General features: G+C 39.1%; 1 protein-coding gene across 4 annotated transcripts in view; it reads left to right on the plus strand.

Annotated features, from left to right (window-relative positions):
* Positions 1-17,785, plus strand: part of cmb (combover) — a 522,232-nt gene that overhangs the window by 233,035 nt on the left and 271,412 nt on the right. For all 4 annotated transcript variants that reach the window (XM_067139692.2, XM_067139691.2, XM_067139689.2 and 1 more), the window contains 2 exons: positions 2,805-2,917; positions 8,977-9,087. In XM_067139692.2, the coding sequence (XP_066995793.2) occupies positions 2,805-2,917; positions 8,977-9,087 (224 nt within the window). The remainder of the gene's footprint in view (positions 1-2,804; positions 2,918-8,976; positions 9,088-17,785) is intronic.

Consider the following 17,785-nt stretch of genomic DNA (forward strand, 5'->3'; position numbering starts at 1 on the left):
CTCTGGAGAGGCGATAGCTGAAGATACTTTTTCTTTCATCAGTATTTTTCCGTCCAAACAGTTGCATCAAATAATGTAAGAGTGGATAACCAACATCACCTACCAGTACAAATGGATTTTAATATTCATGTTTGGAATTTCTCTCTCTGGTGGGACATTGAGGACACCTTTTTCTAACATTTGAAACAATGAACTACTTTTAAAGTGTCCAGAATCACTCTGGCGCCCTTCAGTGCAATCAAATACAATGATTCTGCAGTCTGCATCAACTGCTACTTGCAGGAGAATTGAAAACTATTGTTTGTAATTGTAATATGTACTCACACTTTTAGACAGACAAAATATTCTAAAGTGCTTTCCGTCTATCGCTCCAATGCAATTCGGGAAGTTCCACTTTGTGATGAATGAGTCATTTGTATGATACCATGCATCAGTAGTTGGAAAGTGTAGATATTCATCTTCTAACAAGCTCCAAATTGTGTAGCAAATTTGTCGCACGATCTCTGAAACTGTAGTGCGGCCCAAGTGAAAATGTAGAGCAAGAGATCGAAATGATTCCCCAGTGGCCAAAAACCTGAAAAAAAGAAAGAAAAACCAAAAGAAATGTTCATACAGTATATTGTATGGTATTAAAAATATAAGTTAAAACTGTTATATTTAAAACTTGGATTTCCAAATTTGATATGATTTAGTATGAAGTACATATAATAACAACAACAATAATAATAATAATAATAATAATAATAATAATAATAATAATAATAATAATAATAATAATAATAATAATAATAATAATAATAATAATAATAATAATAATATTATTTGCTTAATGTCCCACTAACTACTTTTTTTATGGTTTTCGGAGATGCCGAGGTGCCAGAATTTAGTCCTGCAGGAGTTCCTTTCCCTGTCAGTAAATCTATCGATACGAGGCTGACTTGTTTGAGCACCTTCAAATACCACCGGACTGAGCCAGGATCGAACCTGCCAAGTTGGGGTCAGAAGGCCAGCGCCTCAACCATCTGAGCCACTCAGCCCGGCAAGAAGTACATTTAGGATAGTTGATAGATTATTTTTGAACATTTTTATGTTGCTGAATATTTCTGCTATTTATTGTTGTTTTGTTTCAGTCAAGTATCTGGAAGGAAGGGTGGATGAATGTTGTAGCTTTTTTTTTTTTTAAAGAGGAGGAAAAACTACCAAAACCTACGGCCGGTGATGGGGCATCAAGTTATGTTCGGAGTGCATGGTACCTATATGATCAGTTGCTATTTCTGAAAAACACCATCCCTACCTCCAACAGTGGATTGAGTTTGACGCTAGACGACGACAACACCGATGAGAATGTTTCAATTTCAAGTGAGTTGAGCGTATCACAACTTCAATCCCCACCACTAAACTCGACTCTAATTCAGGTGTCAGTGGACCAACGAGGAAGACAAATCGAACCACGAAATATACCAATGCCGAGAGGACAGAGCAGATGTTGGAAATAGGAAAAAAAATAATTTGAGCAACTTTAAAGAGACGGTGCGGAGGACGATAATGATGAACGGCTGTTTTTTAAAGTCTGTTGCCGTATATGGCTACAATTCCTCCACTTCCTCAACTCAGACTTCGACACAAGGTTCAAGAAATAGTTTCGGAACGACTTGAATCCCAGGAAGGAAACCGTTGTCAGCCTCTTCGACCGATGGTATCTCCACACAACTCAGCCAAGCATAGTCAACAGCTATTTGAGCCCTTGTTGGTTAGCGATTCACTTGCTGATTCGCAATTACCATTCCAGTCTCAGTCTCAGCCTAACACAACTCAGCTATCTCATGGGATTCTAAGCCGTGACTCTCAGGATTTTCCGACTCTTACACCACTGGAACCTCTGCATTTGAATAATCATGAAAAGGACCAAAACGAGTTTTCAAATTCAGTGGTAACTTATGTGCAAAACTTGAAATAACTTGATCTTAGACTTCTTTAAATAAAAATTAAAGTATGTAATAAAAACAAAAGAATACCTTGGTCTTTTACTTACCTCAAAGTGATGACGAGTTGTCCCTCGGGTGATATGCATTTCCTATGGTTGGTGTTCTTCTTTTGCAGTGTTTCTCTAATTTTAGTCAGCAGAATATCAAACGTTTCTGTAGTCATTCGTAAATATTCATAAAATTTGTCCGGATGATTCCATAACAGTTTGTAGGAAAGATTAAACGCCCAATTCATAGTACTAGACACATTTACGTCATGTACTCAACAAGAAGAAGAATGCAGGTAGAATAGTTCATACTTCAAATTAGAATTCTCAGTTAGAAGTAATTATCTTCCTAACTTCGACAGAGACCTCTTTAACTCGTCCTCTTCTTGAGAGCAACTAACACAGCTCCCGGCATTGCGGTCACCACATATCCTACCTAAGCACCTATCTACGCAGCTACCTAGGCACTGACACATGCAAGCCACCTCCGGTGTGGACGTAGCCTTAGTGGTTGGGATCCCATGTAAAACTGTGGCGGTCCCATGGCTAAGATCTCAGTATCAACAGCCACATAAAACTATAACGTTGCTTTGTTTAAAATATTCACGTGCACGTTTCCTTCCAGACATACAAAAATGACTGTTTGTTTACTTTTGTATGTGTTTCCTTTATGAATATTTTCTCAAAACCTCTATAACTGATTAATATTCTAGTTAGGTGTGATGTGTGAGAGATAAGTGATTTTTCCTTTGAACCTGCTAGGAATGTATCAGACTTTTATTTTACTTTAAAATATATAGTGACCTGAGGTTCTTCTTCTTTTATTCTTTAGGAATACAAACAGATGAGGGCAGTAGCAGTAAGGAGGGTAGTGTAGATGAACTCTCATATCCTGAGCAGAATGTCAGTCATCTGCAAGATACATCTCAGGATAGCAGATGTATGGTAAGTTTATTTTTCTTTATTAGCCCTTTAGTTTGTTTATAGTATATTTCTGTTATATGCGTTAGGCTTAGCAGGTCAGCAGATGAGTAAATTTGTTCTTGCTTTCAACTACAATACAAATCTTGGATGGAAGTTTAAAAATGGAAATGGAATTGACAAGTCTCTGACTACAGTTGCACAGTATGATGGTAATGCTGATGTTCGTGCAAGTGTTAGATCAGAGAACAAAACCCAATTTGGAACAATAAATATTTTAACAATGACTGGGAAGGAAATTTAATTAATTGATTGAGCTAATGGAGAGATGAAAACTGAACATTCTGGGATTAAGTGAAGTAAAATGGAAAGGGAAAGGAATGAAGAAACTAAGAAATGGGTGCACCTTGTATTGGATGGGTAACAGTAAAGAGAAAAGAAATGGAGTGGGATTTGTAGTGAATCAGAATGTTGAACCAGTAGCTGAAGTTGAGTATGTAAATGAAAGAATTATAATAATGCACATGCATGTAAACAAGGAACTACTGAAGATGCTCCACAGACAGGATGTAGTGTGGAAGAAAAAGAAGATTTCCTCAATGATCTGAAAACTCATATTGTTGGAGATGGGATTTTTTTTTTTGCTAGTGGCTTTACGTTGCACCGACACAGACAGGTCTTATGGCGATGATAGGATAGGAAAGGGCTAGGAGTGGGAAGGAAGCGGCCGTGGCCTTAATAAAGATACAGCCACAGCATTTGCCTGATGTGAAAATGGGAAACCGCAGAAAACCATCTTCAGGGCTGCTGACATTGGACTTCGAACCCACTATCTCCCGGATTCAAGCTCACAGCTGCACACCTCTAACCGCACGGCCAACTCGTCTGGTGGAGATGGGATCATGATAATGGGTGATCTGAATGCTCATGTGGGAACTGATACAATGGGATATGACATGGTATGAGAATGTTATGGGCCCACATAGGTATGGCGATAGAAATGAAGATGGAGAGAAACTGTTGGACTTTTGTATCAGAAATAACCTGATAATAAAAACCACATGGTTTGTGAGGAGGAATAGCCATAAGATCAGGTGATATAGTTGGTATGGACAGTATGGAACACTCATCGATTTTATAATAACAGACCGAGAATGGGGAAGATACACCATGAATATGAAGATAATCCCCAGTGAAAGTATGGAAGGTGATCATAGATTATTGAAATGAAATGTCGTATGGCTTTTAGTGCCGGGATATCCCAGGACGGGTTCGGCTCGCCAGGTGCAGGTCTTTCTATTTGACGCCCGTAGGCGACCTGCGTGTCATGATGAGGATGAAATGATGATGAAGACAACACATACACCCAGCCCCAGTGCCGTCGGAATTAACCAATTAAGGTTAAAATCCCCGACCCGGCCGGGAATCGAACCCGGGACTTTCTGAACCGAAGGCCAGTACGCTGACCGTTCAGCCAACAAGTCGGACATACATTATTAATTGTGGAATTAGAACAAGTAAAAATCCCTAAAATTGTATTGAAGAAGAAACCAAAGATCAGGATTTGGAAATTGGAGGAGGATAATAAAAGAATGGCATTCCAAGATTGTATAGAAAAGAAGTTGCCTAACATGGAAATACGAAGTGGAGAAGAAGAGTAGGGCAATTTAAGACAGACTTTTTTGGAAGCAGCAATTGAGGTATGCAGGAAAACAAAAGCAAAGGTTAAGGGAAAGGAGACACGGTGATGGACAGACAAAATAAAAAAAAGAAATAAAAGAAAGGAACAAGGTGAAGAAAGAGATAAGGAAAAGCAAAAAACGTATCAGAGGGATGAGAATAAAATAGAAAGGTTACATGTGGAATACAAAAGATTGAAACTACAAGTAAAGAGGAGTATTAAGGAAGAAAAGGAAAAATGTTGGGGAGAGGTTACGAAATTGAGCAAGATAGTCGAGGAAATCAGGAACTATTATACAGAGTAATAAAATCGAAAAGAATAAATCAAGAAAAAATCAAGGCATTAGAGAGAGAGAGAGAGAAGATGGATCCATAGTACATGACGTAAAGGGTCTTCAGAAAGTGATGGCAAAGTATTTTGAAAAACTTTATAATGAGGAGATAAGAAAATGGAAATAATAGATGGAGAAAAAGAGGAGAACCCGATAACATGGTTGGAACTTGAAAGGGCAATGAAAGCAATGACCAAAAGTAAAGCAAGTGGAAAGGATGAATTCAATGCTGATATGATTAAGGGGGCAGGAATCATTGGACCACAGTGGCTATACAGAGCCCTCAGTGCTATATGGAAGGATGAAAGGATACCTGAAGATTGGCAACAAGAAAGCATTGTACCGCTGTTCAAAAAAGGAAATAGGAAGAAATGTGAAAATTATAGAGGTATAATCCTATTATTACATGGGCTAAAAATAATGGAGAAAGTCATGGACAAAAGACTGACAGATATAATAGAAACACAGTTAGAAGAAGAACAGTATGGCTTTAGACCGAATAGATCAACAATAGATTTGATATTTACAGTGCGAACTATAATGGAAGAACATCTGGAAAGGAGCAAGGAAATCATCTTCATATTTTTGGATTTGGAAAAAGCTTATGATACAGTTAAGAGAAAACATGTATGAGAATGCCTACTGAAAAGGAATGTACCAAAATCATTAATTAACAAGATAAAAATGTTGTAGAGAAAACATGTATGGGAATGCCTACTGAAAAGGAATGTACCAAAATCATTAATTAACAAGATAAAAATGTTGTATCATGAGAGTAAAAGCAGTTTACAATTGGGGAGTAGTGACTCTGAAACATTTTATACATAAAAGGTCTCAAGCAAGGAAGTGCACGGTGACCATTTTTGTTTATTATATTGATGGATGAAATCATAAAACGTTTAAAACAGAGTATCAGTAGTTATGAAGTGAATGCTTTGGTACTTGCAGATGATGTGGTGATTTGGGGAAAGGGAGAAAAAGAAGTACAAAGGAGACTGGACATTTGGAATGAAAATCTGAAGGAGTTTGGAAGGGTAATTATTAAAAGGAAAACTGTAGTCATGCACTGTGGAAAAGAGAAAAAGAGAAGCCATGTGAACATAGATGGAGAATGGTTAGCGAATGTAGAGCAGTTTACATATCTGGGTAACATTATTAATGAAAGGAATGAAATCAACCCTGAAATTAATAACACTCATTTTATCATCTAGTCAGAGAGCTTTTATGGGATAACAGAGTACCCAAGAGAATGAAATTAACATTGTATAAACAGTATTACATACCAATTGTAACATATGGACTAGAAACACTGGTAACTAATAAGAGACAAGATAGTAAGATCCAAGCAGTAAGAATGAAATTTTTAAGAATATTGGTTGAAAAAACAAGAAGAGATGGAATTCAAAATATTAAAATCAGAGAAGAGCTAAATATAAAACCGGTAGTACAGAACATACAGAAAGCAAGACTGAGATGGTTCGACATGTAAAAAGAATGGGAAAGGAACGGGTGGCAAGAAGGTAATTGGAAAGAGAAGTTAAGGGAAAGAGACCAGTTGGAAGACTGAGAAGAAGGTGTATGGATCGGATTTCGAAGGACATTAGAGAAGCTGGATTAGATGTGGCGGAAGTAATGGAGCAGGAAAAGTGGAAGGACAGAAAGGAGTGGAGGGAGGCTTGTTAACCACACCCAGGCGACTGGAGTGGGATGATGATGATGATGATGATGATGATGATGATGATGATGATGATGATGATATTTCTATTATACCTCATATTTCTAAATTTGTCTCTGCAACCTTACTTATGTTAATGTACACCTTAAAGGTCAAGATCACATGCTGCTTAGTTCTTTTCTCTGTTTCTGTGATACGGATGTACAGAAGTTGCTAGATTAAAGAAAAATATATCCCTATTCTGTTGAATATAGGTTGAAATGACTTCTGAAACTTGGACAGTGGGTGTTGTTATTGCCATCGTTCGAGGGCTGTGTCTATACATTACCTAAACTAGGTTACTTTGTAGATATTGAGAGGCACACAGCTTACAGAATGAAGCTTTGTGTCACTTTATGCTGGAAAAATAGAATATTGCATTCAGTTTTATCTTACTCTGCTTGGAAAACAGAAAATTTCATTAACTTTTATCTCTCCAACCTTCTTGATTATTTCAGTATGTATGAGATTCCCTATTATTGTGAATAATTGTATATAAGATTTTTGAAGTGTAAAACCAGGTTCATTTGGATTGAATTCCACACAAAACGCGGGATGTTCCACTCCTATGATCATGATATCAACAGTTGTGAGAAACTACAAGCTTGCTTTGCTAATATTGAATTTGTCAGTTACATTTTTGGTTCCAGCATTCAGTAGTAGACAGTTGCATACAGTAGAACCTCGATAACTCGAAACTGCTTAATTAAAAATCTCGTCTAATTCGAAGCAGCTCTCGTTCCCGGAAACATGAGGTACTGTTTTGCATGTTATTTAAATAGTTTAATTCGAAATACTGACAATTCGTCATTCGAAGAACAATATCGGTCCCGTTACTGAAATTCAGACCTTTAATTTGAAACTGCCTTTACATTTTGAAAAAATAGTATTTTACAGAGTAATTTAAACTCAAAATTTCTCCGCGTCATGAAAGAACGCATCTACCAGAACGTGCAGGGGTAATTTTGCGCACTTTCACCTACTTTGGCGTGTCTGCAGTGTGTTTCATATCTGCTATGTTCAAGCGGAATCGTAATTATTTTGTATTCGGCGTTTTAAGGAATGCCACAATATCACATAGCAGGCAGTGTGTGGAGAAGTAGAATCCGCGAACACTGGCGATGCCGAGTGCCGACAGTTGGCGAAAAAGCATGGCTTGTAGCCTATAATTAATTCGTACGCACCAAACAATGTTGTCAATGCCGATGAAACTGCATTGTTTTTTTTTTTTTTAATGCTGAGGCCAAACGGACTTATGGTTTTAAAGGAGAAAATTGCCAGCCGGAAAATGTAGAGTGTTGTTACTTGCTATGCAGTGCACACGGAAGCAAGAGACTTCCTTCCCTCGTCATAGGAAAGTTCGAAAGTCCACGATGTTTTAAGGGCGCTGGGCACTTTCCATGCCAGTACAAGGCATCTAAAAATGCAAACAGTACAGTAATCCAAAAGATACAGTATTTGCACAGGGGAGCCAGCATAATTTTTCCTCGTCTTTGAATCGTGTTTTTCTTCCTTTCGTTGTGTGAGGTTATGTTTGCCGTTGTTTTATACAAGTGCATTATTTGAGTAATGTAAATGAAACCTTGTTGGATACATTATGAAATAGTGTTTTCCATAGCATTTGAAAAGTTTAAACTGAGAATCAAGGTGATTGCATGCATTAATAGCTCTTAGAAGTGCCATGGCGGGAAATCATATAAGTATAGTCACTGCACAGTTGTAATGTGGACGGAAGCGGGAGACTTTCTCCCCTCGTCATAGGAAAGTTTGATAAGCCGTGATGTTTTAAGGGCTTCGGGTACTTTCCGTGCAAGCACAAGGCATCTAAAATGCATACAGCAGGGCCTACAGTAATCCAATGAATAAAGCACTTGCACAGGGGAGCCAGTATAGATTTCTCCTCGTTTTTGAATCATGTTTTCTTCCTTGTGATTTCATTGCGTGAGGTTATGTTTGCTGGTGAGTTATCCAAGTACATTATTTGAATACTGTAAATGCACCTTGTTGGATAAATTTTGGAAATAGTTTCTTTCCATGGCATTTGAGAGCTTTAAACTGTGATTCAAGGTTAATTGCGTGCAGTAACGGGTCTTAGAACATATTGTGACGCTACAAGGGTTGGCATTTCCGAAGTATGTGTTGGCGGTTAATTCGAAATCACTTAATTCAAAGTCCGATTTTTGCATCCCAAAGACTTCGAATTAACAAGGTTTTACTGTATATTGATGATTTGCAGCCTTCGGAAATTTCTGATTTATTCCAATATCATTCACTTAGAACTCAGTGGTATGATTATATTACATTGGTTTTATACTGTTTAAAATTTCTATTGCCTGCCCTTTTCCTTTCAATTTTAGCCATGTCCATCTCGATCCGCATCTGTGGTGGATGATGACATGACAAACTGTGCGTGCCCAGCTGCCTTAAAGGAAAACATTGATGTTGAAATCGAGAAGTTGACATCTCAAGTGAGTAGTGTCTTCGTATCTGGTATAGTTGTATTTGTAAGTTAGAATTAAGCTGTCTCAATTAACTGTGTATTACTTTCTGTAATGCTTTGTCCTTGAAGGCTTTTTGTAATAAATTTTGTGTTTGTGTCATTGCTTTTAATGGAAGATTTAAGTTTTCTAGCATTTTTTAAGAGTTTACCATTTGAGATGACAGTGGAAATTCTTTGAGACTTCTCTGGCATTTACCAATGAAATTGGAGGATTTTAGATTTCAGGGGAACCTTGGTTATTGATTATCCATTTTTTGGAGGGTCCACAGGAACTTAAAGAAACTTAAAGAAAAATGAAAAATCAGGAAGTAAAATAAAACCATCAACAATTTGGCTGGTCATCACAATACTGAAATTTGTGTAATTATGATTTTTTAAACTCCTACACGAGTAAAAAACTCAATATTTTCATTTTAGCTGAAATCTCAGTCTTTTTCTACTGAAAACTTTTTCCAGGTCAGCAAGTTTGATGAGGCCAGCTCATCAAAAACTATGCTACAAAATACTGTAACTTATATGAATCATATTAATATTGTGATGTGTTGGTGGGGTAAATAAATGAATAAATGAGTACAGAACCTGGAAGCGTCTTATTTCTAAGATTTATTAACTAAGCACTACAATTACAGATTTACACACACACAGACCACAGCCGAGCCACAACTTACACAAGCACACGGTTACACACTTACAAGGTTCGCACTCTCTCTCTCTCTCTCTTAGTTTCTCATGTCCCATCTACAATGACATGCACACAGAGTCATTGATTATTTACAGTACACTCACTCGGCCACTCAGTCACACTCGTTAGTGCTGTCACGGTCTACAGCCTACATGTCAGTCTCGCCGCAGCTCGGGATAGTATACGCTGTTCACTCAAACCGTCAAACTCCGCAGTCTTCACACGTCGGCACCCAGTGTTCCCTTCGCGCTACTCCAGAACACCCAAGGTTCTTCTCAAGCAGCCGGCCACAAGGGACTCACACACACGACGTCAGGGGAACAGGGACGAGTCCTCGGCTCCAACAGGCAGATACTCTGTCAGGCTGACATCTCAGCCCAGGCTATCACTGACTGCGCTCTTCGCTAACTCACACCAGCGAACTCAACCTCGCTCTCATTCACTCACTAACTCTAACTCTCACTGACTGCAGGCAGGTTGTTCCTCTCTTATATACCAGCGTTGGCCCTTCTAGAATCGTCCGGATGTTCGATGGATCCAGGAACCTTGCGAGATGGAACACTCCAGATTAATCTTCCAGTAATTTCCATAGTCCTCTGCTGTGGGACCGCGGACGGAGGCGAGAGGGCCGGCCTAGCACCAAGTCTTGCTCGTGGTTGGCGCGCTCAAGCGTAAGGGGGTTGGGCCAATATGATGACGCCCCCGGCGCGTAGCGAGTTGGCATGGCGGACGCTATAACCATTACAATATGTAATGTCGTATGTAATTTCTTAAATCACAAAATCTCATATTTTCAGCATTACCTGACTTTGACTGCATTCCATTACTTCTATTTTAGATTTATTTTGATCATGTAGTCCTTCTTCAAGACTGTATTCATATCATTCAGCATTTTCTCCAGATCTTTTGTAGACTCAAATGAAGTAAAATCCTCAAATCTTGGATTTCTGATTTCGTCTCGTTGAACTTTGATTCACTTATCCAAATTTCTCTTTGATTTCTGTTTTTGCCTATTCTATATGAACATTAAAGTTGATTAGGTTAGCTGCAACCCTGTATAGTTCCTTTCTGGTTAGTTGATTCAATTTCATATCCATTGATTCATATTGCAATTAACTTCAAGGCTGCCCTGTTTGAGGCCTCAGTGCTTCCTTTCACGTTTTTGGTCTGATAAACAGGCAACAAATGTGGCTACACAATAGACATGTGGCGAAACCACGTTGCCACAGCAACCTAGAAGGCAGCAGCTGGACCTCGCCCCACTAGGCAACGCCAGTGAAAGGGTGTAGACTGCTTGCCTTCTTTATATCACTGGCAGCATGGCTGACACACAAGATATAGTAAACAAATACATTGAGTGCCTTTCTATGTATTGTTATCTATGGATGGTATTGTAGAAAACAACAATGTAAAGTTCCATACAGAATAAAAGTGCAGTTCTATTCAAATGTTGTGTTTACTGTAGCTGGGAAGTCAGTAAGTGTAATGTTCCCCACATTTGGTGACCCCGACGTGATTAATATAGTGTGATACAATTTTCTATTTAAAGTCAGTTCTATTCAAGTTACCGCCATCGCTATGGAGCAATTACAACAGCAGCTACAGCAATTACAAGAGCAAAATCACCTCCTACAACAGCAACTTCAACAGCAAACGCTGCAATCACCACCTTCAGAGGTTAGTACTGTAGTGAATCGTGTTGGAGTTCAATTACTTGTTTTCTGGCCAGACAAGCTGGCGCTATGGTTCACTCAGACAGAAGCGCAGTTCAGTGTATCCGGTATCACGCAAGACGCAACAAAATACGCTTACACTGTTTCCCAGCCGGACAGTCGCTATGCCGCGGAAGTTGAAGATATTATTACCAACCCTCTGGTGCAAAATGCATACGCGTATCTGCGTACCGAACTCATTTGGCGTCTTTCCCTATTGGAAGAGCAATGAGTTTGTCAACTGCTCATGGAGGAGCAGCTCAGTGACCGAAAACCATCCCAGTTCTTACGAGACCTTAGATCTCTCGCGGCAGCACACAAGTACAAGACAACCTCCTAAGACAGTTATGGATACAGTGCCTGCCGTGACAAGTAGAGGCCATTTTACAAACACAGAGTGAGATGCCGCTAGATAAGGTTGCCGTCCTGGCCGATAAAATTCTTGAGGTTTCACCCGTGTCATTTCCCGCCACTGTTCACGCCGTAAGTACACCACCAGTTAGTGAGGTGAGCCAGCTCGCGAAAAGGTTAAACGAACTATCACACCAGATGGCAGCACTGCAAACTTCCTTCCGCGCACGCTCTCGTTCCAGGGATCGGCGAAGCCGTCCTAGCAACAGACTCAGGTCTTCTCCGACAGCCAGTGCACAAGGTGTCTGCTGGTACCATCGCCGCTTCCACAAAAAGGCACAGAAATGCGAATCACCTTGTAGCTTCCCGTCGATCTCCAACAGCAACCAGTGACGGCGGTAAATGGTTGCCCAACAGATGGAAACCGCCTCTTTATCATGGACAAGAGCAGTGAACATCAATTTCTGATCGATACTCGGTTGGATTTGTGTTGCTTCCCGCATAAATTCCTGAAGGGGCGTCGCCATCAGACCAGTTATGAACACGCAGCTGCCAATAATTCCACAATCCATACATACGGGACTCTGTACATGAAACCGAACCTCGGACTCCGACGAGAACTTTCATGGAAATTTGTTGTTGCCGACGTCGCATTTCCCATCATAGGATCAGACTTCCTCGCCTTTTGCCATCTTGTGCCAGACTATCGTAACAAACGCTTGGTCGACGGCATCACAGGCTTATCAGTGAAAGTTCAAACTGCTAACTCTCTACAGCCCAGTGTGAAGGCTCTCAATGTACCGACTACTTTTCATGAAATTTTAAAGGAATTTCCTGACCTCACTCGTCCATCCGAAGCCCCGCGAGAAGTACGCCATTCTACGGTACATTTCATCTGCACTACACCAGGACCACCTGTCTCCCGCCGAGCTCGTCGTCTTGCCCCAGATCATCTCCAGATCGCTAAGGAGGAGTTTGATGCCGTGCTTGTGGAAGGTACAGCACGACGCTGTGAGGGTCCTTGGTCGTTACCACTCCATTTGGTACCGAAGATGGACGAAGGCTGGCGCCCCTGCAGAGATTATCATGCCTTAAACTTACGGACCATTCCTGACAAGTATCCACCACGGTATCTCCACGATTTCAGCCATCAGCTCCGCGGATGCACATTTTTTCTCAGTTATCGACCTATTGAAGGCCTACACCCAGAATTCCCGTGAACCCAAGTGACATTCTGAAGACCGCAATCATGATGCCCTTCGGACTCTTTGAGTTTCCTTTCATGACCTTTGGACTACGCAATGCTGGTCAAACCTTTCAATGATTCATAGATGAAGTATTATCAGGTCTGGATTTCATGTTTGCGTATGCCGATGACATCTTGGTCTTCTCTAAGAGTCCCAAAGAACAAAGGCGCCACCTGCGAGCTCTCTTCCACCGCCTTTCTGAATAAGGCATCCTTATTAATGCTACCAAGAGTGCCTTAGCATCTCCAAGAGGCACCTTTATCGGATACGAAATCTCCGCCGCAGGGACATGACCACTGCCGGAACGCATCACAGCTCTGCAGAATTTTCCTCTCCCGAAAGCTGCACGTGATCTCAGACGTTTCCTGGGAATTATCAGTTTCTATCGCCATTTCCTTCCCTCAGCATCACAGTACCAGCCTCCACTCCACGCAGCTGTATCCAGTTTACGCGGTTCTCAACAGGTACCCTGGACACCAGAAATGGAACGCATCTTTGCCGCCTGTAAAGAAAGCCTCCTCAAGCTACCCTCCTAGTGCATCCCGATCCGCAAGCACCATTGGGATTTTTCACAGATGCATCCAACAAGTCTATTAGAGCTAGCCTCCAGCAATACTTGGACGATGCCTGGCAGCCTCTAGCCTTCTTCTCTAGGAAACTGTCTCCGAAGCAAACCGAATGGCCAGCCTACTGCCGAGAGTTGCTTGCAGTTTATGAAGCAGTACAGCCCTTCAGATACATTTTGGAAGCTCAGCAGTTCACAGTCTATACAGACCACAACCCCCTGACTTACGCCTTCCAGCAACGTCGCGACAAACTTCCACCTGTGCAGCTGAACCAGTTATTGTTCATCGCTCAGTTCACAATGGACATTCAGCACATTGAAGGCTCCTCCAATGTAAGATAGGTAACTTGAAGGATCCACCTTTGCAATACAAATAAATGTTATAATGGTTAAGTTACAACATGTTTACTTGGAACTAGTTTCAACGCTATTTAGCATCATCTTCAGCCAAAATATGAGAAACAAGCATAGGTACATACATAAAAACATATACATTACACAAAATATTACAGCATTATGGTTAAATAAGAATAAAAAGAGAAATAAAATAGTGAATGAATATTCAATCACAAGTTCAGAACTTGGCAGTCATTATCAAAACAACCCATGAAGAGTGATGAATTAAAATTGTACAAACACAAGTTAGGACTCAACAAACATAATCTTTTAAAAATACTTATAACACTTTAAAACTTTGCTCAAGTCCGAGATGAACTTGATAGTCAAAGATTCGAATTTGTAGTCACTTTTTTCTTAAATGATGTCACTTATTAAATAAGAGTATAGTAAACAATATTCAATTTGCATAAGATGGCCCTTTGAGAGCTTTGAAGTTAGTTTTACGTCATGGCTGTGCAGTTGTCTGTGGTCTGTTGTTTTTATATTGCAACTTAACATGTAAGGTCGAGACCAGGCTTTTGAACCAAGGTTTCTATGATGTTCGCAGTTCAATGCGGGACCTGCAGTGTGAAAAGGAGATATTTATAAAAGTTGAAATAGTGAAGAAAAAGAGAGCTTGGGCTATGACTGAGTGACACTCACCTGAGGCAGAAGAAGATGAAGAGGAACTGAGCGTGATGGATAAACTTAGGTCAGAGAAGCAGCTAGTGTGGGGGTAGGAAGGGAGAGGGAAGGAGGAGGGGGCAGTAGGGGAGGTGTGAGGAGTGGAAGGAAGGGGAATTAGGGAGGCTGATGCGGTGAAAGCACGTGGCGTGAGGAAGTATTACGCATAATATGAAAGACAGGTCCATTATTTGGAATATTAATCTTTTTGAAAAATGCAATGAGAAAGTCGAACAAGATCTTTGGTTTCTCGGAGATATCATTTAAGTTTAAGGTTGGATTAAAATATTGATCTAAATGAATATAGCAGTTTTCAGTAACATCTAGTAAAGAACCTTTATTTAGAACTTTTAATACCTATACTTTTACCTATTTCACTACAGTTATGTTTAAATCCTTTCATATGTAGGCCGACTGCAAAAAATCGGTTGTGCTTTATAGCATTGACATGTTCTGTATATCTTATTTTAAAGCTACGTCCTGTTTGACCTAGGTAAGAGCTTTGCAGTCTTGACAAGAAAACCAATATACACCTGATTTTGAAAAAGGACTACTTTTATTTATTGATGTAGAGTTATGCAGGATCTCTGTACTCTGCTAGTATGAAAGGCTATTTTAACATTGCGCTTTTTAAAAACATTAGTGACGTTATATATTTCATTATTAAAGGTAAATGTTGAGAACGTGGCAGTGCTAGTTTTGTCTTTTCTTAAGGTAGTTTTTGGGTGATATTTGAATTTATTGATTATTTTTTCAATAAAGGTTTCATTAAATCCATTAAATTTTGCTATAGAACGAATGATGTTCAGTTCCTTATTTAAGTTTTTTCTGGACATCGGAATCTGAATGATCGATCTACTAAGCTAATATATGTAGCCGCTTTTTGTGTTTGAGGATGTATTGAGTCATTTCTTATCATAGTGGCCGTTTGAGTGGGCTTCTCTAAATACTATATGTAAATGAAGAAGGATGTCCATTGATTGTTAGGTCTAGGAAATTATTAGAATTATTTCTGATTCTAAGGTAAATTTAATGTCATGATCGATACTATTAAGGTTTTTGAGGGTGGATGGCGCATCTATAGAGCGTTCATCCAGGATTATAAACGTGTCATCCGCATACCTAGCCCAGAACTGAATGTTAGCAAATTTAATGTTATTGTCTATGGCGGTATGCTCTAGGAAATCAAGGTGGATCTCTGCCTAAATCCCCGAGGCTGGTGACCCCATTGCCAAAACGTCTTGCTTGTAAATAACCTTATGAAATGTAAAATAATTGTTGTTAGTTGGTAATCTTAAAATAGTCATGAAGTCCTGAACTTCAAGTTTACTTAGTTGACTGTTAGCGAGTAAGTTTTTTCAATAATCGGGAATATTGAATTAGTTTTTATACTGGGATACCTGTTGACTATATCAAAGGAGTGCATTGAATGATATGGTTGTAGTTTGAAACTGTCTAGTTTTTTATTTATTTGAAGAGAATTTATAATATTTACTAAGAAATTATTGGATAAATTGAGATAATTTATATAAAGGGCTTGGTCTGTAGTTTATTATGGGTCGAATAGGGACACCGGTCTTGTGGATTTTGGATAATGCCTTAGCTGTCGGCAGACCTGGGTTCATAGTGATTAACTTTTGTTTTTCCTGTTCAGTGAGGAGAAAAGATGTGTTTTTTAAAATTTGTTTCAGTTGTCTTTGAATTGATTGTATCAGGTCCTTCTTAATTATCAAAAAGGAGTCATTATCAAAGAAATTCTTGGTTTTTTTGAACATAATCTATTTTATTCATAATGACTGTTGTGTTGCCTTTATCGGCCTTTGTAATAACCAGTTGGTTATCTTTAACTTTCTTTTTAAGATTAAGAATGTGTTTACTTTCAGTAAGAGAATCCTTGTGGTTGTTGTTGTTGGTGGTGGTGTTAGGGGACGTGATGCGATTTTTAGAGAAAAAAGTTTAAACATTTTTTTTAACGTCCATTCTGAGTTCGTGTTGTAGGTCACATGGCATCATATTGATAGCAACTTCTGATTCGACTACGAGTTTGGTGGCTGTAATGGTTGAGTTGAAACGAGGGCAGTTGTGCTTTGGACCTTTTGAAAGAATTCTTTTATCGTCCTCATCTGAGTTGGTGTCGGAAAAATTAATTACTGGTGGGTGGAATTGTTGTGAAGTATCATTAACGAGTTCAGGTTTATTGTTAGGTTTAGAAGGGGAATTATTATGAGCTGCTTGATCCTTAAGTGCTTCAAGTTTCTTCTCTAGCGTTATCTGTTTTTTAGACAGTATATTAAACAGCTTAAATTGGACTTCATCTTTAAAGAGATTCCACTGAGCCCTTATGAGTGAGGTGGTGGCCTTGAGGTGAGCCTCATACAAGCGATGATTTAAAAACGACTTTTTCTTATAACGAAGTTTTAGTTCATTCTTTAGCCAAAGTCTGTTTGTTCTAAACTGAACATTATGTTGATGGGGACGAACAAAGCGTTGTTTCATGACGTTTTTCAAAAAATTAGGGGTTAAATTCTGTGTAGTACACTGTTTGATGAACCTTATATCCTTGCATATTTTCCCAATTTTGATTTTTAACCTTAAGTATTGGTATGATAGGAAAAACTTAAAACGGTCCACCTTTTCAATACAAAAAGTTATATTTTATTTATAACATGTATTTGTACTTGGAACTAGTTTCGACGCTGTGTTTGCGTCATCATCAGCCAAAATGGGAAACAGGCAAGCATGTAGGCATTTATGTTACACAAGGCGTTACATTAAACAATACACATCTTACAAGGAGATAAAAACAGGGATGTAAGATGTGTATTGTTTAATGTAACGCCTTGTGTAACATAAATGCCTACATGCTTGCCTGTTTCCCATTTTGGCTGATGATGACGCAAACACAGCGTCGAAACTAGTTCCAAGTACAAATACATGTTATAAATAAAATATAACTTTTTGTATTGAAAAGGTGGACCGTTTTAAGTTTTTCCTATCATCCTTCTCAGTTCAATACGGACAAAAAATGAAATTCTTAGGTTTAAATT

The sequence above is a fragment of the Anabrus simplex genome, chromosome 2, assembly GCF_040414725.1.
Source record: "Anabrus simplex isolate iqAnaSimp1 chromosome 2, ASM4041472v1, whole genome shotgun sequence".
Taxonomy (NCBI): Eukaryota; Metazoa; Arthropoda; class Insecta; order Orthoptera; family Tettigoniidae; genus Anabrus; species Anabrus simplex.